Here is a 23,272-nt window from a genome sequence, read left to right on the forward strand (position 1 = left end):
CAGACTAAATAATCAGTTTCCCATCACAGTGACAATCTGAGCAGCTGTTTGCATCTGAAGGCCTGCCAGCAATTGTCCGTGACACTCTGAAACAGAGAAGGAAAGAAAGGAGGTATGGAGGGAGGGAAAGATGAAAGCAAAGTTCCTCTCTGCTTGATTCAGTCCTCTAAAGGGTTTTGATATTGAGTTCACCATCAGACCAGCAGATGTACAGCATGTGTAGAGACACATGCACAAATACTTAACATCCCTCTGTGGACACACATGTACACATTGAGACAAACTCAGTTTAAGCTGAGGTATGGAATGCAGTACATTCATAGATTAACAATATTTGATTTATGATGCTGATGTACTTCTTTATTTGTTTAGCAACATTTGTGTAGCACTTTGCAGTAAAAACAAAAGGTGTATGACTGCAAACTAACACTGATGTTAAAGACAGTTCTGGAGTAAAGACAGTTCAATGAAAACTTTTACATTAAAGCTACATTGTGTGCATCTAGCGGTGAAATTGTATATGACAACCAACTGAATATTACTTTCTAGCCCCTCCCATTCCGATCGCATTTTAACTCCTACAGTGGCCGTATTATTCCAAGAAGTATGACTTTGTCTGTGAGTGTTCCTTCCAGTGTAATAATAGTTTTACGTTATTTTGGTACCATTTCATTGCTAACATCAGCTGTCAGGTTCCCAAACATATGCAAGCTAATGTTAGTAAAATATCAGTGCTATCGTTATTCTGTATATTGTACGAGATTGTAAGGCAATGTTTATAGCATATATTTCTCTGAGCAGTATGAACACTGTCAATGAAACCGAAATTAGCTCTTGGTATCTCCATTGTTTACACACAGCTGTTCTAGCTGTAGCTAGTCTGTGTTACTACACATGACGTGAGTTGTCTGCCAGGGAAATCACGACACATGATTACGTTTATGTTACAAGGTAGACAATCCTTTTTCATCATTGACGCGAGGAAAAGTATCCTAGACGTTTTTCTAGCGTTATGCACAACCATGCTATAGTTAGCCAAGCAACTATAAAACTTCGAATTTACACAAATAGGCAGAATTACCTGTCGAGAAGAAAGCAGGCAACTTCGGCGCCCCTTTTATGAGCTCTTTCCATCTTGGAAAAGCCACTCCAATATTAATTTTGGTCTTGTTTCTTTGCCTGTCGTGTTATCGTTTTAATTCTCTTTTTAACTACCTTGGCGACTCCGTTACATGTCCTCGAGAATAGGCGCAATCCTCCATTTTCAACAGGCTTTCAAATCTGCCAGCAGTCGCAAGTAATCTTCTCCCCCTCCCTGGCACTGAGTGTAAAAGTGTGAAAGACGGAGGTATGTCCCTCTTTGGCTAATGTATTTTAAAGATGGAGGCGCAACATGGCTACCGCCATTCGAGCGAGTCGCTCGTATGTATTCTGAATGATTCTGAATGGCAGATTCTACGCGTACGAGAATACTTTGATTAGTTGGTGGAAGTAATTACACATGAACGAGCACATATTGGTGAAAGAACAAAGGGGTTTTTGCTAATAATCAACTCAAAAAATTACACAATGGAGTTTTAAGGCCAGTCCTAAATAGTGTGTTTTTAAATAGTGTACATCACCTCCTCAGGCATTTGGTTGTAATTGCACAGGGTATTGATGGAAAGCATTCAGTCTTTAGTAAAAAGCAGTGCTGGCCAAATCATTTGCTGCATTTGTTTGACACCAGGCATGCCTCTCAGCTCAGTAAGGTTTTCACAAATAGTATCATTAAGTAGCTATCTCACTTCAGTTCATTTCTGTAGATGTATAGCTAAATAGATCCTTATATGCAAGAGTGTGTGTGTGTGTGTGTGTGTGTGTGTGTGTGTGTGTGTGTGTGTGTGTGTGTGTGTGTGTGTGTGTTTGTGAGAGTGTGTGTGTGTGTGTGTGTATGTGTGTGTGTGTGTGTGTACTTTTGGTAAAAGAGTATGTTGGAAGAAAGAGTAAGAGCAATAGAAACAATTTAGGAATAAAAAAAACATAACTTAATACTTTAAATGGCTAATGTACTTTAATAAACTGTCTGATTCAGTCTATTACCAGGTTGTTCTAAACATTTGGCATAAGTTTCTAGACTGAAACTTTCATTGAAGTACATACAGTAAATAAGCAAGTAATGACACTGTGTGGGTGTCCTGATTCCCTATAGCTTGCTTTTCTCTGCTAAAACACCTTTATTTTTGAGTCTGATACTTTTTGTATATTAGTCTGCAGTCTTTTCCGGGATAAGTGAAGTGATGAATTTCCCTGCAATAATAACAGCAGTTTCTTAGGAACAAACAGAAGCAGAACTGTGTAATTATTATGAGTATGAGCAAAAGTACAAGCTGAAAACCATCGGGCAGAAAATAGTCACTTATCCTTTCAATTCTGTTGTGAAGGTTTTGCTGGCCACTGTTCAAGTGTTAAAAATAACAATAATCATAAATTGTAATGGCATGTAGTGGCTTCACACAAATGTAGTAGCATTTACACTGCAATAATATGTAATCAGTTCCTTAACAAAGGAAACAGCACTTCATCTAGCTACTAGATTTTCCATCCTCTTCTTGCTTTAATTGAATTGTTTGAAAGTGTTTTATTATTGTCTCTATTTCCAAAAATATAAGTAAAAATAATATTTAATATAATTAAAATTGTCTTTTTTTGATTTTGAAGCTGATGAACAGTGTGGTGACATTCAGATTGTCATGTTATTACAGATGCCACAGACCTCTTTATTTGACGTTCCCATAGAGTATTCTTTTTGACACTGTCAAAGCAAAGGTCAAGATTCCACGTGCATTCACCTTCACCACTTGGCTGAGGTCTGGCAAGATTAATTCTTTGTGTCATCTCTCTATGTGCCAGGTTCATCTTTCTTACAATGGATCCAAGCAAACACAGGAGAAAGGTGTGTGCCGGAAAGTGTGTGTGTGTGTGTGTGTGTGTGTGTGTGTGTGTGTGTGTGTGTGTGTGTGTGTGTTTGTCTGTTTTAAAAGACATTGGTGCAACCATTTTAACAGGGTGACTCTGTTTGTATTAGATGTTCTAACCCCCCCGCTTGCTAAATGGATTTCTGAAGTGGCTGTAGTTGGAGGCTTTCAATCGGATGCAACCTTGAGTCCTTTTTTTATGTGAGCTCTGTAGGATTTAAGTGCTGGTATAACACGAGCACGACTGAATGCATGCTCCTCATTTTTTGAAATTGAAAAATCTCCAAAGGCTCTCCCCATTGTGCAGGCAATTAATGGAATGCTGGCAGCGAGGTTCAGGTGCTTAAAAGTTGTATTTTTTTCTCTCTCTCGCTCTCTTTTTAATGACTAATAAAAGATAATCATCGTGAAAAAAACATCATAATGCTGTAGGCTTCCTCTTTATGCACAATGATGTATAATGCATGCTTTGAAATGAAACGGCAGCGGCCTTCGAACCATTCCATCTCCAAACCTTAGTGTATTTGCTTTGCATGCCACAGTGAGGCTTTTGCATAACAATAGTGAGAGTTCCCATTAACAATGCTTCCCTATTAATTTGATCTTTACATTTTTAAAGTTTGTCCATCAGGCCGCCAAACAATGGGTCCCCCAGTCGCTGATTGGTATTTATAAGTGATTAGAAAGTTTGCAAATTGCCTCTGAAGAGTTCTTTCTTTTTAGCCTTCTTAATCTTCACCTGTGAGCCTCTGCCAGTTTTACCGCTCAAAAACTGATGAATAAACCATTTTATTTATCAATAAAATGTTTTCTTCCCGTGGTATTGGAGATTATTTCCAAATATTTTTTTAGGACAAACATTACCATGTATAGAGTATGCTGATATGTAAGGCACAATCTAAATAGAAAGCCAGTGACAGTTCATTTTACATCAGTGTTTGTTTATTGAAATCATGACCTAGCACTCTGATATCAGATTAAAATAAGTGCCAAAGCTCTCATATTCTTTTTTGCATTCAGATGTATGATAATATCTGATTTAATGCCATAACCCTTGTCAGTGCCAAACATAGCTTTGTCTCTGCTACCCAGAACTGAACTACAGTACCAGTAATGACTCGTGGTCACTCATAGGAGCATGGTCAGTGCCTATTGCATACCAGCATGCAAATTGATTTTCTCAGCGGTGGCAGTGCTTTTATGCGATAATGTTTAAAGTAATTTGCGGGAAAGGTCTTTTAATTTTGAGGAAACGTTCAGCAGTAAAATGAATACTGAAGTGAGAATGAAACATTTTAGCCTTCATTCAACGTGATGACCTAGAATGACACAATCCACACAGGCGGGCAGAATCAGGTTTGTGGTCGCTTGGGGGAAAAAAAAAGTTTTAAATAAGGAAGAATTAAGATTGCATTTACTGTATGTGATGTCTTCAAATGTTTTAATATATTATAAAGCCACTGATTGGTGTGAGGTTATCCTTACTGATGAATCCACTAGTTTTGCCACCATGTAGCGCTGGGCGGGTGTTCATTTTATTCCGACTGCTTATGCTTTTCTCAGGCCTCTTCAGCCTCCGGTCCTGCCTGACTCTGGACTGAATACCAAACTGGCTCATTCCCGTGTTCACTTGCACCTTTTCGTGAAATCTTAGAACACTTCCAAATGCTTTTGTTTTTTTCTTGTGCCCTCAATCTCTCTCTTTGACTGCGCTTTGACAATGCAGGGAAACATACAAGCGCATCTCGGTAAATACGAGTGATGTGATTCCAGAGTTTAAAAGCTTCACATAACACTGACAGACACAACTTGGGGCTGTTTTTGTGACGGAAAGGAAAACTTGTTTAGAAACTGACAGCACTGCATTTGTGTGTGTGTGTGTGTGTGTGTGTGTGTGTGTGTGTGTGTGAGAGAGAGAGAGAGAGAGAGAGAGAAACTGTGTGTTTATGTTGCTTTTGGCAAGTTATTCATTTGTTTTTTTTCTTCTTTTTTTTCTTGCTCTCTGTGTGGTTATCTTTTGAGTTGGTCGGTTTGGAGCTGATGTCCACCTTCGGGGATGCGCATACCATGCATTTCTGAGTATTTTCACCTGAGGCTGCACTTGTTAGAGTCTGTGGATAAATGTATATACATTATTTATACAAATTCAGGGCGAGTGAAAGCAGGTTTAACACATTTACAGAGGAGGAGGCCAGGCACTGCAAGCCATGCTCAAAGTGCGGATTGCTACGCTGTGCGCCGGGGATCGAGCTGGCCTCTTGCCAGGCTGTGACCAGCATCCTTAATGCTGCACGAGAACACTATCATCAGCACCTCAGCAATCGAATAATCCCCCATATTATTTATTTCATGGAGAAAAAGATGAAAAAGATTGTCAAAAGTTTGGTTTGTTATTACATTAACAAGAGACATTTTAAAACCTGTTGGCTATCATTGCTGGATTTTGGTTTTCTAAAAATCCTGAAAATGTAGAAAAAGTTAAAAGCCTGTTATTTATATTGGATATACAGAAACAACGTCAGTTTCTGCTGCACTGTGATTCTTTCAGATCGAGTTTGCAGAGACTCTTACAATCCCAGTATTACCACACTAATAGAACAACCATAAGTCCATGTATTTTTCACAAAACTGTGAATAGCAGAAATATGTTTCAGTAAATTAATATTGTAATATAATTTGTGCTTTTTGAAAGTGTGGGGTGACTGGAGTCAAAAGTTGAGATGGAGTAAACATAGCTGCTCTTTAAATTTGAATTGTTTTTTATATAAATTTGTTTTCGATATTCGGCTTGAAGACTCAAATTGAAGACCTTCATTCAGGTGAATGCATTCACCCAACAATAATTGAGGGTTTGATTTTAAAACATGTATAATTGTTGGAAAAATGTAGCTATCTCATTAGTTCATGATTTAAAAATACTTTTATTAAGTTATATATTCTAATTAAGACTGTTTGATAGCAAGACTAAAACAAAAGATTCAGATGAAAACCAATTCAACCAATTACAAGGTTGTTTTTTTTTAAAGAGTGAAGTTTAGACTTGTGACCAAATTCAATGACAAAATGTCCTTTAATAAAACCTAAAAAGACATGAAAATTACAAATACTGTATTCTGTAATGAAAGTGGAAAATGTCCCCGTCTGCCCACTGGTAGATTCCAGTGTATTTTATGACTTCAGTATTGTGTTATTACAGTGTACATACATATTGTTTGGCTAATTTGACTAGACACTCCCCACTTACCAATCCCCGTTCTCCCATCCAGGAGCCTTCTCCCTCAGAGGTGGATGCCTTGCCGGCTGGTTGTAGTCTCCACGTTCCCATGGAGCTGGAGTTTACAGCTTCCTGTTTCCCTCGCAGCCCTGTGCCTCAGAAAAGCTATGGCCTCATCTACGTTGACTGACCTGGCTGGTGATGGTGATTGTAGTTTCATAATCATTTTTTAATCAGAGTTGGTGAAATGTTTGCTGTGTATAGCTGCTTTTTTTCTTTACTCTTTTCATTTTCTCTCACCTGTGATCACTGTAGAGACGTATGAGTGTTGCATACTGGTTGTAAGTATTTTTAGTGATCTAAGACTCATTCTGCCTTTAACATTGCCTTTATTTTAAGATGCGGCCACATAGTTTTCACTAAAAGTTTATTGTTTTTTTGCATTTATATGTTTGTATGTTTTCATGGTTTATTCTCTTGCTGTACATTTGCTTGTGAAAGCATACCTGTACATTGTCCAGTAAAGTGTGCAATGTGTTACATCAACTAAGTAATTGGGCATGTTTGTGATCCATTGGTGTGAGATTTGAGCTGACACTTTTATCACATGCCATCCACCTTTTCTCCCCCCTGTTTTCCTGTCACTCTACTGTTAAACTATCATATATAGGCCAGAATGGCATAGAAACAAAATAAGATGAACATCTGAGTAATATTGTACAGCATCTCATTTGATTTCTCATCTGATCTCATTCCTACATGTTGATTTACTGAAATGTTATTCGAAGGGATGTTGGAATAGCTGTTCATTTCTCCCACAAAAACACATGTAATGGAACCGGACAGGGTTAGTGTGTGCAGGAAGCAAGAATCTGGTGTTATAAGCATAATAATTATTTATTGAAATATGAGGAAAAATTCAGTTGGCCTCAGAGAGACATCTCCAGGACCGGGGTAGCGATAGGAGCAGTCAGAATGTCAGCAGGAGGGGCAAAAGTCATAGTCCAAGTAGGAGGGAAATAGCATTTTGATCCATCCTGTAGCCATGTGTTGACAGCGTACATGAGCATGTGAATGCACAAAGGTAGTCATTGTTAAATCATTTATCCTGCACACAAGTCTGTGTAGACAGTTAGTTACTCTTAAGCAAAAGATTGGTTTGTTGGAAAGCAAACGGCTGAATTTCAGACCATTCCCTTTAACTTCTGACAGCTGAAGTGACAGAAAACTGTTTCTCCAAACTTTTACTTCTGCAATGACTGCATTAATGTGCATGACTGTATTTCCTGCATGTGGTACTGTATAGAGTTCACCTGTATGTTATATAGTCCAAGGCAGCTGCAGAACCTAAACACAGAATTTGAGAAAGTGGGTGATAATAGATTGTCTGATCAATAGACACAATTAATGAAGGTGTCAGAAAATTGAGTTCTGGAGCAGGGACTGCTTAAAGACATGGGATTTTAAGTGAATTTTCTGTACAATAAACATGCCATTGAAAGACTTTATCGTTCTATGACTTAATTAACAAAATGTCAACAAGTAAACAAATAAACACCACAGATTGTTGTGGGAGGCAAGTGTTGGGACATTTTTTTTAAAAACAGTAACAACAACTACAGCACATGTGAAAAACTCCACATGAAAATAATTTAGGGGGCCATTTTTTTTGAGAAAAAAAGAGCCAGTTTTGTTCATTTTGGACACAGTACTAAGTCACAGCTCACAGGGGGAAAGACGCAGTCTTTGGTATAAGAGCAAACTAGAAAGGACAATGATGCAGATTGAGAAGAAAAACTTGTGTGGCACAAAAATCCTTCACACTTCCTCACTTAAATATGATACTCTTTTCAATGTACTGACTTGCATAAACATTTAAAAGACAAAACATTTGTGGTGATTTCTTTTCTTTTTGAAAGCCCATTATTTTTGCTCCAGATCTGCATCACTGAACTACTTGTGGAAACAAAACAAGAACATGCTACAGTAAACAAATTTATTCTGGCGCGGACACCTCACGTCATAAAGATGTAACACAAAGATGGGAACCCAGAGACGCAATAAATTATCTTCATTATTAAGCGTAACCAGTGACATACTGTACATCAAAAAGGTAAAAGCACTGTAAATAAAAAAGAAGTCTACAAAAAAGGTTGAAGTGAAACGGAACCCTTATACAGCAATGCTTAAGAAACAGATGCTTGAATGCAAGCACACACAGATAGAAATTAATATTTTAAGTGTGATTCCTTTTTGATTTTAGTGTCTCACGACATAATTTAAGTACTGCTCAAAACAAATAAAAAATAAAACACTGTACAAACACCGAAGAACGCAAACCAGAGGGATCTTTTTTTTTTTTTCATTTTGTCGATTTCATTTTTTAGGAAATCATTGCTTTGCAATTTATGCTTCATCACAGTTCTCTCCCATATGACCACATGAATGTAAACACCTGTTGAATTATTCTTTTTTTTTTTTAATTTTTACAACATTAATACTCTATATATATATTTGTACATATTTTCATTCACATCTGCACGGTTAGCTAGCATGGTAATGAAATAAGGCAAGACTCACAGAACTGTGACATCACAAATCTTTTTTTTTCTCTTATAATACTGATTATTAAGGTTTTTGTAATTTCCTTCTTCTGTTCTGCAGCAGGCTTTGGTTTTTCCGGAAAAAGGCAGGGTCGAGCCTTCTCTGTCTCCAGAATCACACTTTGTTTTGTTCCAGTTTTAATGAAATAATAAAAAGAGAGGGTGTTTTTTTTGCAGGAAAAAGGGGCTATAAATACAATTGTTTCAGCTGACATTATTAATTGAATTTATTTAACACTGGTCTTTCTGAGGTACATAGTTTAAGATGATTTGGGGAGGTGGAATAAGAAAGGGGAACCACAAGGTGACCACGAGGAGCAAATGACTTTCATTACAAGAGAAAAAAACATCTTATTTTTCTTCATATTGGCCTATTTATCATTTTGTTCATTAAAGAATGTTCCTTTTTTTTTTTAGACGTTTCTTTTTTAACTGTCAGTTTTCCCTTCTCAGTCAGATCAAGTTGCTGTGGCAGGCGTCTTATGTGAGTTCACAAAATGTGACGGTGAGAGTCTCTGGCCTGGTCGACTGCTTGCCCGTTTGTCTTTACAGTACCAACGACAGCTAAAAGCCAGTTTCAGTGAGAGCATACTGGAGGATCGTCCACCCAAATAAGCCACCGCTCTGTCACAAAACTGTCTGAAAGATGGCCGGTGTTAATCAGCTTCCTTTCTCAGCATTAAAAGCCTCTCACAATGTCACTAGCACTAAAACACTCGAGGGTTGTTAGTTCTGTAAGTTGCAGCCTGCCAGTCTTGATAGTCTGTGCTCGTGCAGGCGATTAGACCCCATCTCGTGCCAAATGCAGTGTTTGTTTCAAGTTTTTATTTCTCCTTTCAATATTATCTTTGTCTGTGTGGTTGAGGAGAAGGGGCTCTTCTTTCAGACATTTTTTTTTTTTTCAGAATAAAGGGATCCATATGCTGTTTTCTGTCTCTGTGCATGTGTGTTTGTCCAAATCCAAGTAACTTGAAGATCAAAATGAGCTAAATATAAACAAGAGTTGCTAAATCTCTGTCCTCCATCTTCCAGGTCACCACTCAGTCAAGATTTGGAGTTTTTGGGCTGTAGCAAAACTCTCAGGATGTCTGTACAGCTGCATTATGGGTAGCGCAGTCCCCTCCTAAGCTCTCTTGGCGTGAAGCATTTCAATGAGCAGATTGTTGCACGGCACGTCGCCGTTCAGGTGTTTGTAGTAAAGGTATTCTTCGGCCTGTAGGCTGATGGCTCGGATCTCTGGCAGCCGGAGGAGCAACTGGCCAAACTTGTCTGTTTGCTGCGGGTAGTTACACATGACGTAGTCCAGCAGCGCTGCATTGACCTGCTCCTGGACGCTTTCTACCAGGTGGAAGTTCTCCAGGTTCTTTACATCTACAGGAGGAAGCAAAACTAAAGGTCAGAGAGGACGGCACTTCATACTTGACCAATCTCTGTGAGTGCTGTTGTGAAGTATAAGAACAAAGCAATGGCAAATAATAATAGAGCCTAAACATGGACATAATGTCAGAGAATTACAGGCCCTCATGTCTCACAAAACAGCCAAATGAGTTTCTAAAGGCAGAATGTGTCCACATCAATATAATTCAATCAGTATGGTAAGATTGTGTACACATCCAGTTTACCTTTGAATATCAGCAGCCTTAATGTCTCATGTTAACTCAGACTTCTTTATGGCAGAAACTATGATTCAACTGATTTATAGTGTCACAGTATCCTCAATGAAACAGTAGGATAGGCCTTTAGGTTCATATTTCAAAGACAAAAAGGTTACAATTATGTGTATTCTCATTTATTAGGGGACAGTACTACAACTTGACATCTTTGGGTTGTGGCTTTTTCTTTTTTTACTTCCTTTTTTACTTTAAAGAGGACTTCAAAATGCACCACATGACGGAATATTGCTCCCTTACTCTCCCCCCCCACCCTGAATCGTCTCTTGAGACGGCGATGTGAGGGAAGGGAGGGAATCAGGTAAAGGCAAAAAAAATAAGGTTCTCCTCCCGAGAGATACATTCCCCAGGAGTCAATGAATTAATTAGGGCAGAGTCACAGTCCTATTAGCACCAGAGCTGCTCCTTAACCTAATGCCTTTGCCATCCTGCCATCCAAAACAGAACGTGGCTTAATTATTAGAAAAACACTTAAACTGTAGGGTAAAGTAAAAGCACAGGAATTCATTTTTATGGGGAGTTTTTATTCACTATTACTTCCTTGTGCAAAATACATTTTGCATCTTTCCAAAATCCTATCTTTACGTGCAGTTATAAGCACTTTTCTTTGCCAATAATAAGCTCACAGGGGGTTTGAGCAGATTATTGCAAGACAGGACAAAAATTTGCTAAATGGATAATAGTGGACCAGAGCACTGTGTACTTGTCATGATTATAAAGCACAGGGCTGCAGAATATTTAATCACATAGCTGTGTGTGTGTGTGTGTGTGTGTGTGATCTTTTATTAATCTGTTTGACCCCAGGTTGAGTGTGCTCACAGTGTGCTAATTTGGAATGACAGAGTCCCTGTGTCTAGTTGACACCTCCGGACCAACACACACACACACACACACACACACACACACACACACACACACACACACACACACACACACACACACACACACTAATCCATGAAAATACACATTTTTCTCACACGGTACCCCCTTCCCACACTCTCACACACACCCCATCCACCCACCCAGAGCATTAGGAGGAAGGAGGGGGAGATAAATCAGCAGCTAATGAGGTCTAGAGAATGAGAAGCAGGTCCTTCAAGGCACTTCCATCTATGATGCACTCTACCATGCTATTACAATCTGTATGTATGTGTGTGTGTGTGTCTGTCTGTTCTTGTGTTGCCTGTGTATGTGTGAGCTGGTGGTAGCGTGTGTGTGCTCACCCTGACCTCTGGATGACACTGCGGGGGGCTAAATAAGGCCAAGAGGAGGGCAGGAAAAGGGGGAGGGGTGCAGCCTGTGACAAAAGAGGCTCCAAACAAACATGACATGTGCTTTTTCCTGCTGCCACTCAGCTGTCTGACCCGCTATCAGACTCCTGAACAGGCCTTCACACCACCAACACCTCCATGAAGCAGTGATATAGCCTAGCTAACCCAGTAGAGTGTGGGCTTTAGGCTTTACTACACAGGCATCCTACGCAGGTCAACAAGAAAAATAATAGACTTGTTTTCATCTGCACATTAAACTAAATGTAGCAAAGACATGGAAATAAAAGTTTCTGAGTTGCTCAGAAACAGAGATGTATAGTAACGAAGTAGAACTACTTCACTACTGTACTTAAGTACTAAAAGGCTATATCTGTACTTATTTTTTTCTCCTACTTCCACTTTTACTTGAGTACATATTTTCGATGAGTTTAATAACCAAGCGGGAGTGAATTTATTTCCTTGTTTCTGCTATGAAAACGAGACGTGTGTGACTCGAACATCTCACATTTACCAACAAAACGTACAGCGAAAGACCGTGCAAAACATTTCAGACTGTCCTTCCAACCTGTATACATTTTAACATCAATGTACGCTCTAACGTTTTTTCGCTCTAAAGTCGCTGAAAGCTGCTGCTGTTTCAATCCTGACGGCTCTCTGCAGCGGGCGGGGCTGCTCCGTTCCCCCCGCGACTGACACGCGCGCGCACACACACACACACACACACACACACACACACACACACACACACACACACACATGCACACACACACACACACAGAGTTTGTGGCACTATCTTTGTGGGGACCCGTCATTGACATAATGCATTCCCTAGCCCCTTACCCTAACCTTAACCATCACAACTAAATGCCTAACCTTAACCCTTACCCTCACCCTAACCATAACCTAATTATATCCCTAATCCTACAACCATGTCTTAACCCTCAAACAGCCCTTTAAACTTGTGGGGTCCAGCATTTTGGCCACACAAAGCTGTCGGGACCCCAAAAGTATACTGGACTCCCGGTTTTTGGACCCCACAAATATAGTTAAACAAGCCCCCCCCCCCCCCCATTTTAAAATAAACTACTTGCAATACTTAAGTACAAAAAATGTTGAATACTTTAGTACTTCCACTTAAGTGTTGTGCTTGAAGAGAGAGAGATCTACTTAAGTCACTTTTTTGATAGAGCACTTGTACTTTTACTCAAGTGTGGGTCTCTAGTACTTTATACATGTCTGCTCAGAAAGTCTTAAAAATGTGTAGGACGTTTTTATGCGTTTTGCTGATGAGGGCTGCAGCCAGGATTTCAGAAAAGAGTCCACAACCCTCCATTGCACTTTCCCTCACCTCTAATTTTGTTTCTTTATTCAGATTGGTCTGTTTATTAAGTTTCCCTAACATAGTACATAGCGTCTAAACCTACTGGAATCATTGAATAAAATAGCCCATTATTTATGCCATTAAATGATTATAGTTTTGTTGATGGTCATACTGTCCAACCAATGAATACTGGACATTAATTAAAGGGGAACATCTTTAAATGCAAAACCATACAAAAAAAAATCTGAAAATTAATTATTAAGGATAACAGTTAATATTAATATGATTTATTTTTTACAAATGTTTTAGGCATTGGAATTACGTAATATGTAAAATCTGTAATGTAATACAAAAAAAGGCTAAATGTTCTCTGTAGTTCACACACCGTTTATAGCAAACATCTCATGTTGCAAAATAAAAATAAAGCGATGTCAGAGCCTCTTCTGAGTTTGATTTAGTTAATTCTGAAGCAACATGACAAGGTAAGCCCAGATCACAGCATAAAGCATGTGAGGTATTGCCATGGTTTCTCAGAAAGATTTTGTCTGCATTTGTGTGTGTCTGCATGAGGGTATACAGTATGCATGTGGAGGGAAATTTGATGGGTGTATGGGTGGAGGTTTGGGGGGGAAACTACAGAGAATTAGTAGCCAATGTCCCTGTCAAGCTAATTAGTGGAAAGTGAGGCAAGAAGACAGCATTTTAATTGCTAATTATTACCAGAGCAACTTTTGAAAAAATAATGAATAAAGGCTTCCAAAAAAAGCACAAATGACAATAGTTAGATATCTGCTACTGTTTGCAAAAACCAGACAAAAAACCCCCACTCCGGTTGATGAGAAATGTTTCTTCGTTTTGTTGCTAATCAAATCAGAAAAGTGGATGGATTCTAATCTACTGATCATTCAAAGACAGGAGAGGGATGATGAAGGAGAGAAAAGGGTTAGGGAAAAAATAATAAACAATTGATCAATGATTCCCAGACAGTGTCAGGTCGGAGCATTAAATGTGCTAAGCGCTCTCTCCTCTTCCTTCAATGCCCACCCCCCCTCTCTTTCTCTTTCCATCTCATTGCTCAGTCACTGTGGGACTAATTATCAACTTTTTTTCACATAAAACAGCCACAGTTCGTTGCAGCGCCGCGTCTGAATACTCAAATGGAAACCCCGAGGTCCTGTAGAATACATTGTTTCATTTGACGGGCGATCATGCTGAAGCCAGCGACCTAACACAAAAGCACACACACACACACACACACACACACACACACACACACACACACACACACACACACACACACATCATTCTCTCTTTCACAGAGCCCCTGAAATCACTGCTGTGCTTTTTAATTAGACTAGATCTGCTGTTTGCTGTGAGAGTGTGTGTGTGTGTGTGTGTGTGTGTGTGTGTGTGTATCCGCATGTGCTTTTACACTCTTTCACTGACCCTTGCAATCCACCTGCTCTAGGGACACACACACACACACACACACACACACACACACACACACACACACACACACACACACACACACACACACAGAGCACATTAACTCATGCAAATACTCGCTCCTTTACTTAACTCTGATCTCAATGATGCCTCGCAGACTGGACACTGTGGTGTGAAAAAACTCTGATCAGAAACATCACTTGGTGTCAATGTTTACCATTCTCTGCAAAAGCAAACAGGCATCACTGTGTTTATGGCTTTAAGAAGCTAAAATGGGAGAAACATATTGCTGTAGATGATGGCAGCCAAACCTGACAATACAGTATATCAATGGTACAGACCAAAAAGTATTAAAACAACCCTGTCTCCTAAAAATTACATTCCCATAAAATGAAACTGCATTCTCAAGTACATTTTCCAGTTTCACAATGTGCACTGGTCGCTGTTTTAAACACGTGGTTAATGTTCAATTGAAACAAAACTACTTGGTTAGGATTAGGCAACACGACTACTTAGTTGGTTTAAAAAAAGATAATGGTTTGGGTTAAAATATGTATGTTTGTTACATAGATTAAGTACGTCTTTTTTTTGTTGGTTGTCACACGGGACATGAACAGCGGTCTCCTGGGTGAAAGTCCTGAGTTATGTGATACACCCCAACCTCTTCCTACGCGGACTTTGATTAGAAACATATTTGTGATGCTTCAAAGACAACGCATTTCGAGACAAAATACGTTTCCCTCGAAACATAATTAAGAATGCAGTGAAAGTGCTGAATAAAAAGGTGGGGGGAAGATCAGAAAAGGCTACTGTGTTGTGCACACAAGTTATGATTTGCCACATGAGCAGTTGCACTTGATTTGCTTAGATATAATCATTAAAAACAACTGTTGTGAAGACAGAAATGTGTAACGCTTAATGAATACAGAAACTCACCATGTCAGTAGGACTGGGTAACAAATTCAATACTTTTAGGCACTGACCGAATTGCCTCCTTAGTATCCAGTATCGAAAAATGCCTCATCATTTAATACCAAATTTCAATACCTAAAGATCAAATCTCACCAGCGTCAGTGAGCCACTAAACATGCAGCATGCTTCTACCAAAATCTGATAATACTGGTGATTGGCTGTCTAACGTTACACATCGTAAAGACACGCAGGAAAAACTCTACGTTACATACAGAGACGGGGCTCACGTAGTAGGAGCTAAAAAATAAAAATAAAAGATTTGTGCCGTAATGTGTAATGTTGTAATTTATTTTTGTTCAAATTGTTTTTAATAAAAGTGGCATTGAAAAAAAGTATCGTCCAGGAACCAGTATCAAAGTTATGGTATTTTTTTAAAGATAGCTCTATGTCAGGCATACCTTTTACCCCCTTCCACACTTTTATTTTCCGTCATGTTATTTCCCCAATACACTATCACCTATTTCCAGTCATGTCGTCTTCATACAAGACACTGCTATAAGGACAACAGTTATATATGGCAAAATAACACCATGGTCTGTCACATTACACTTCTAGTGCTCCAGTCAATAAACCTCTCAGTCACATGCTGCCAAGTCACTGGGCCTTTCAAACTTCACAACATGCATTTTCTTGCTGGGTCCAAAAACAACACATAAAACCATAAAACTCTTGGGTCATAAACGGTTATTGAGTCAAGTGCTGTCAGTAAACTTGGCCAATTAAACGTGAGTGGAAGACAAACCGGTAACTTCCTGTACAGGAGGGAATTAGGGCCTCCTGGTTGGCCAATAGGGACTTTCACAGGCGTTTATACAAGCCCATCAAAGCTAAAGCCTGTTTTACTACTGCAGCGGTGCTTCAAAGAGCGAGGAGTTGAACCTGTGTGCAGGAAAAGTCATCTTTATTGTATCCTACTTGATTGTTATCAAGTCAACATTGTCAATTGCTACTTACTATTCATTATCAATCAAACTTGCAGGGGCTTTGAAAGAAGAGAACCCAATAACCTTTGACTCTGAGTGGGTTGATACTACTAAATGAGGACGAAGGACTGCCTACAATAAGCAAAATGTAGAGCTACATGTTCACTGGGAGAATGTGGCTCTGTGTGTTTTTGTATGTTTTTGAGTGTGTGGTGTTAAAAAACAGGGCAGCAAGGGCAATCAAAGCAAATAAGGTTCACCGGGCAAGGGGCAATGGCCGCATGGTTAACGGGTATCACTTAGGTAGGCTATTATCAGAGTTACGCTGCACTGCTGGGCTTTGTATTGGAGAAAAGCAACCTCCTTTCCCCACATTTTATCCTAACAATAAAATCATGAAGTACACAAACACACACATTACAGCTGCACAAACTCACACACACACACACACACACACACACACACACACACACACACACACACACACACACACACACACACACACACACACTCATATCAATACTCCACTGACAGCAAATGAAAGTGTATGTGTATTTCTTTTTGCTTTACAGGAGGCTCTGCTTCCCTCGTCTATCTATGGTTGCCAGCAAACAAGTTTCCCATCTCCCCGGAGCTCTCAGCTTCCTTGTTTTCCAAGTCCCATTTGGGGAATTCCCTTTGTCAGATACGATGCCTCCATGTTAGAGGCGAGTAAAAATACAAGGGGCGGGGGGCATAAACTGCAGTTGTATGCTCCTTAACATTTAATGGGAGATCTTTGAGACTTGATACATCAAAGGCTAAAAGGATAACTAGCATCGTTAAGTAACTATCCTATCACAGGATACAAGAGAGGCATGCAGCTGAATTACTAATAACAATGACTTGAACTACAGAAAAACACTGCTACATGCTGCAACACATGACTGTTGGAGGGATTAAAGCTGGGATATACTCAAAAAAGACTACAGTATTACATATGACGCATCATTCATTATGGCCTTTTCGAATGGCCACACTTGAAGGCGGGGTAAAAAAGCCAGTTGTCATAGACAGGAGCGATATGTAAAAAACATTTAAAGGCAGGGTTGGTAATGTTGAAAAGCTAGAAAGATTTGAAAGTAGCACCTCCTCAGGGCTCCGTCTAACCCCTCCCCCTGCCCTCGGGGCTCCGACCCACACACAGACATGCATGAGTACAGCTGCGTCGCTGCTTCAGAGTGGAGAAAGGCCCACAATTTTACTTCATGTTTCATTCACCGGTTACCAAACACCTAATATTATACTGAATGTTTAAAAACAAACATGACTACTGTCAGCAATGTGGCAACAACGCATTGGTTCTTTTCCAAGTGGACCGCGAAGCAGTGATTGGTGGGCGTTTTTACAAGATTACAGCAGCTACAGATGAAGGATCTTTTAGCTCCTTTTTCAGAGCCCATAAGTTATTTATTGCTGTCGGGGTGTAAAGGCCATTTAAAAAAATATATAAAAAAGTGTATATTGGAAATAGTTACCAACTCTGCCTTTAAATATAGGGATGATGGCACACACATTCAGGCTGACAGGCATCCATGGTGCTGCACATGTTTTTTACCTATGAAACGTTACACGAACAGTTGTGTAAGTAATGAAAAAGAGAGTTATAGAGGAAAGTTACCTCTGCTCACCTGGCCAATCGTTACGTAAAGTGGGTGTTGACTGTCGGATTGTCCCTTTCAGAAAGTTACAATAATTGTCAGACACAAAGCCCCCTTTTACTGCTGTGGGAATGGTTGGGGGTTAGAGGTTTCAGATGCTCTTCAACCAGCCAACAGGCACTTTGGCTGGAGCATACTGGTGCCCTTAGGCTATAAAATGGGGTTAGGCTAGGATTAATATTGAAACGCCTCATCTTTCAAATTCTGTTTATTGAATTTTATTGTGAATTGGGGTAAATATAATATCTGCATACTCTGCGTACTGGTTATTGCCTCTCCACAACATCATTCATATATTTATTGTAGCAACAACAACCTAACGTACTTCTTGGTGGACAGTTTATCTGAGCCTAAGATAAGATAAGATAACTAATTTGGAATCTTCTTTTCTTCTGTATCTAATGATGTGAAAGGATCTCAGGAAGAATCCTTTGCACTTATTAACTTTTACTTGTTTAACAAAGGCCTCATTAAGCACCAAAGAGTGACCCTTCATCTTGAAAAGTGACCTTTTATTTCATAGAGTTATATATTGTAGCTACATGCCCTCAAGCTAATATAGAGCCCATATCCAGAGGCCAAAAGTCCTCTGCGCTAACAATGCATAATAACAACTGTCTCACAGTTCCTGAAAACAGGCCACAAATGGGAATGTGCTATTGTCAGTGTGTTAGAATAAAGCATGAAGGCTCAATTTGCCCACCGACTCATCAAATCCTCCCTTTAGCCACTCGGGGGGCCAAACACCATGCGGCTATGAAAGGGCTCAGCGGTGCGATGGAGAGAGGTCGAGAGATATTGAAAGGAAGGTAAAGTGCCTTAGGTCCGATAAAATAAACAAGAGAAAAGGCGCTCCAAGCAGGAAGGAGAGAAGCTTCTCTCATTGACTATGCTGGCTGGAAGGTGCTCGGGATTCATCCTGAGGTGAAAGGAAAAACTAATTTACATCCTGTATCAGTTGTTCCTATCTGTGGCTATGTTATATTGGATTTCTAGAGCTTCAACAGATGAGCACAGTGACTGGATAATATGAGTGGGAATAAGTTTTAAAGGAATAGTTCAGACTTTTTGACGTAGACTAGTATTTAAGTGGACCATGTTTTAACCCTAATCTTAACTAGTCATTTTGGTGCTTAAACTTAAATGTCATCGCCACATGACAGTCACCTTTTGACATCTAACCTTAACTGCAACGTCCGCTTAAACAAGCGGGGCCCCGCGATGCACTGTGGCCGGCTCACAGTGACCTTTAGAAGGCTAAACTTAACAGCAACAGCCACTGAAGCGACCAGGACCTCACGGTGCTCTGTAGCTGGCTGCAGTAACCTTTTGTCGACTAAATTTAACTGCTCGCCATAATTTCCTAGGATCTCATACGAATTGTGGTGCATAACTTTTTTCGTAGGATATCATACAAACCCGTTTGTGAGATTGTGTTGTTTTGGATCTCACTTCCTAGAGATAGCGGCTTGTGTTTTTTCCTGGGAATGTTGCTACAGATGCCCAGTTTGTATTACTGCAAATGCAAGGGCTTTCATCAGTGCGCCATAGGCTCAATCACAATTGTGTTACCTCATTTGGTGATAGATAGTCACTTACCAGACATTTGTTTAAAAGGAAATCTTTAAGATTATTACTTTAAGCTGCAATTGATTAGTCGATTATCACATGAAAAAAATAATAGTTAATTCAAGTCACTTAGCAACTATTTTCTGGTTCCAGCTTTACACTTGTCAGGATTTGCTGCTTTTCTGTTTTAAATGTTTTCTTCTATCTGTACATCTTATGCTTTCAGACTATTGGTTGGGGGGAAAAATGGTAATTTAAAGATGTATGTTTGGGCTCTGGGGACTTGTTATCGGCATTTTTCTTACTATTTTCAGACCTGTTATATGTTTAACGATTAATCAGTTAGTCAAGAAACTACCTAGATTAATCAATAATGAAAATTACTTACTAAGTGTTAATTTAGGCTGCACATCTTGCGGTTAGAGATAACCCAGTGAGCTGACAGTTTGTGAGGCAAAAAAGAACAGCTGGAAATTTACCAGCCTCAAAACAACACTTATACTTGTTCAATAGTTCGGTGTTGTGGCTTAAATAATTTTTGTCAACTGGCCCTATTTGCTGCTGTTAATTTCTTCAAGCTGCGGATTCTGGGATAAAAATCATATTGCTGGGGGAAAAACCACATTGTCTCAGCATTATGAAAATCCATTTACCAGAGGGATACTGAGAGATTTGAATCAGCAATGAACCTGTGGTACCTTTAGTCCCCCCACCCCCTTCACTTCTTATTGCCCCTTTCTTTAGTCCCCCTGGAGGCAGAACCAAATGCCTTTCAATGAGCCGACCTCGGACGGCGCGATGCACCCACAGGTCCCTGCTCTCTCACCTTACTAATACCATTTGGATCGGACAGACAGTTACCCCCCCCCCCCCACCCCCCCCTCACCAAAACAGCTCCCAGTCATGTAGCTATATGCAGTTAATGATGCTAACAGACAACGATCCAGACAAAAAGTAACTGTTTGGTGTAATTTGAGGAAATGATCTATGGAGCAGTGCAATGGAAAAAAAAATTGAATTAATTACAAATCAATATGTCTGTACATGTGAGATGACTCTTCAGCCTCTTGCCTGTCAGCAACAGTAGAAGCAGGCGCAGCATATAATGTGTGTGTTGTTGCTGTCTCTTTCTATCAGTGCATGCCTATGAACCTTGTTTACATTCAGTGTACTTTTGCACCCCTTGGCTAATTACACACAGGGTTTGTTTGGTGGTGGAGGGAAAGCTAGGGAGTGGAGGGGCATGTCAACCTTTCTTGTTTATGATAAAGTGACAGAAAATCATTGGGGGGTCAAGTACCCCCCTCCAACCCTCCACTACCCCGAAAACTCCTGCAGCAGCACAGAAGGTGCCTGGTGTGGGAAGCCTCCCCTTTAATGAGACCATTAAAGGGCCCGTCTCTTCGTCAATAGATTTCTCTCATTCTTTCTCTGACAAATTTGAATTAATAATTCAGTGCCATGTGCCAGGGGATGTATATTTTCAGCATGAAGGACAGCTAATCCATAGCGTCATTCCCCCCCCCCCCCTTCATCTCCTCCCCTGCACTCTCTCATTTTACATCTATCCCACTCTCTCCCTCCTCCTTTGCTTTGTTGTCATTTGATGATGGCAGCCAGCAGGTAGAGTGCGGACTAAAGAAAGAGTGTGCCGCATGTTTTCCACATCTTCTTTTAACTTCTTTGTTCTCTGTGTGATTTCCGTCCCCTGACAAGCAGAGTCAACTTAAGTGCAAATTGGGGTTTAATTTATTCGAAAGTATTGGATGGTGGTGGCCGTTCTCTCTTCCCATTCAGGGCTAATGTAAGATGACATGTTTGCACACTGCCTCTCAAAGCTGGACTTGATTTAAATAACTGGGGTTTTACTGGATGTTTCTGCTACGCCAACTGTAAGGACTTTCAAATGCACAATACAAGGAAATGAGTAAATTTGAGGATAAACCACAGACACTTGTTTAATAAAAAAAGATATGGTGAAGTGTATTTGTCTGTGGTTGTTGGGTGTATGTTTGTGTTCTGCGTCCACTGTGGTTTGAGAGTTTTACCAATTTTGATGGAAAACAAAATGGATGTGTTTCATTTTGTGCTCTAGGAAGTACTTAAACTATCCCTCTTTCTTCACTAAATACAATTACCACTTGCATGTCCTTCCAAGACAACTTGATATGAACAAAAGTATGATATTTTGGGATTTTGATAACAGAGCATTCTTTTGTGGTGCTGACTACCTGTTTTTTTTTCTCTTTTATCAAATATTTTTTTGTGGGCAGTTGTAAGGTATTATATGAAGGTTGTTAAGTTTCCATGTCAGACGTCACTGAGCGCTGTAAGAATTTAAAGGCGTACAGTGTCATGCCAACAGTAGATATGGATATCAGTGCCAGGTGGCACTAAAGTACCGCTTTATGCTCTGAGGCAGCTTGCACAGGCCAAAAGCTGGCATGACAAATGTCTGGCAGTGCCCAGGAATATTCCTTTACATTACACAACATTATTTTCTGATGATATGTGTGTGGAGAGAAGGTTGATTGATGAATTCCCTCTTGTGTGTTGCCTCCCTGACCCTTTTTTTCTAACATTTGCCAGCAGCTCTAAATGTTTCCATTGCACCACCATGTTATTGTTTTTTCAGTTTTTTTTTTTTTTTTTAACGCAATACAAGGACTAGCTATGCTCAACATGTGTGTGTGTCTTTGCGTGTAAGACAGCGGACTCACAGGGCTTTGTTGCTTAAAATATCCTTCAGGACAAGAACGAAGAGACAAGAAAGGAGCTGTGATGGTTCAGGAGTGGGGGGTCACAGAGAGGCTGGGGTCCCAATGTAGGGAAAGAGAGAGAGAGAGAGAGAGAGAGAGAGAGAAAGGCTGCGACAACAAGAGACAGCGAGCCAGACCACCTGTTGGATCATCTGTGCTTTAAAACGTTTAATCACTGTCTCTGGTTACGCGTGCACACATGCCACAGCACGCACACGCACACACACACACACACACACACACACACACACACACACACACACACACACACACGCACGCACGCACACACACACACACACACACACACACACAAAGAAGCTCAAAGAGCAACGGGAAATGGGTGTATAATCTTATAGCAGCCACCTGACGACCATATAGCTTACCACCACCATAGTTTAAACACATGCCTCTGCACTGTACACATTCACACAGGAACACAATGGCTGACAACCCGCATGCCAGGCAGTACTGTGATGCCATTGAGCTCCATTCGTGATATAAGGGCGGTAGGTGAATGTAGAGGATTATTTTTACTTCTACTCTAATCGTCAGCGTTTTTTCATGTGTATGCTCACACGCTTGCAAGAGTAAAGTCAGTCAGAAATCAGTGACAAATGAGTTTCATTCTAAAAACAACATTTTTAAACTACAAAGAGAGTAATTTAAATTACAGAAGTATCCTAAATGGGCATTAAGTCTTTTCAAATAACTTAGTGCATAATCCCTTTTATCTTGCTCTAGCTCATTACACAGTTCATTCTATGCCTTTGTCTTTTACGTTTCGCGTGTAGTAATGATTGTCCAATAAGTAACACTAATGACACACAGTGAGCTTTAGCAGTTATAAATGGTGGGTCATAAAGA

At 39.9% G+C, this 23,272-nt stretch overlaps 2 protein-coding genes across 4 annotated transcripts in view; one reads left to right on the forward strand and one right to left on the reverse strand.

Annotated features, from left to right (window-relative positions):
• The window catches only part of LOC116055217 (adhesion G-protein coupled receptor D2), a 101,188-nt gene extending 93,423 nt beyond the window's left edge, over window positions 1-7,765 (forward strand). For all 3 annotated transcript variants that reach the window (XM_036006946.1, XM_031307035.2, XM_031307036.2), the window contains one exon: window positions 6,224-7,765. In XM_036006946.1, coding sequence (XP_035862839.1) covers window positions 6,224-6,361 — 138 coding nt within the window. In that variant the 3' untranslated portion in view covers window positions 6,362-7,765. The remainder of the gene's footprint in view (window positions 1-6,223) is intronic.
• Window positions 7,766-8,463: 698 nt separating this feature from the next.
• Window positions 8,464-23,272, reverse strand: part of nr5a2 (nuclear receptor subfamily 5, group A, member 2) — a 74,211-nt gene continuing 59,402 nt past the window's right edge. The window contains exon 7 of the mRNA XM_031307037.2: window positions 8,464-10,145. Coding sequence (XP_031162897.1) covers window positions 9,898-10,145 — 248 coding nt within the window. The 3' untranslated portion in view covers window positions 8,464-9,897. The remainder of the gene's footprint in view (window positions 10,146-23,272) is intronic.

The sequence above is a fragment of the Sander lucioperca genome, chromosome 11 (assembly GCF_008315115.2).
Source record: "Sander lucioperca isolate FBNREF2018 chromosome 11, SLUC_FBN_1.2, whole genome shotgun sequence".
Lineage (NCBI taxonomy): Eukaryota > Metazoa > Chordata > Actinopteri > Perciformes > Percidae > Sander > Sander lucioperca.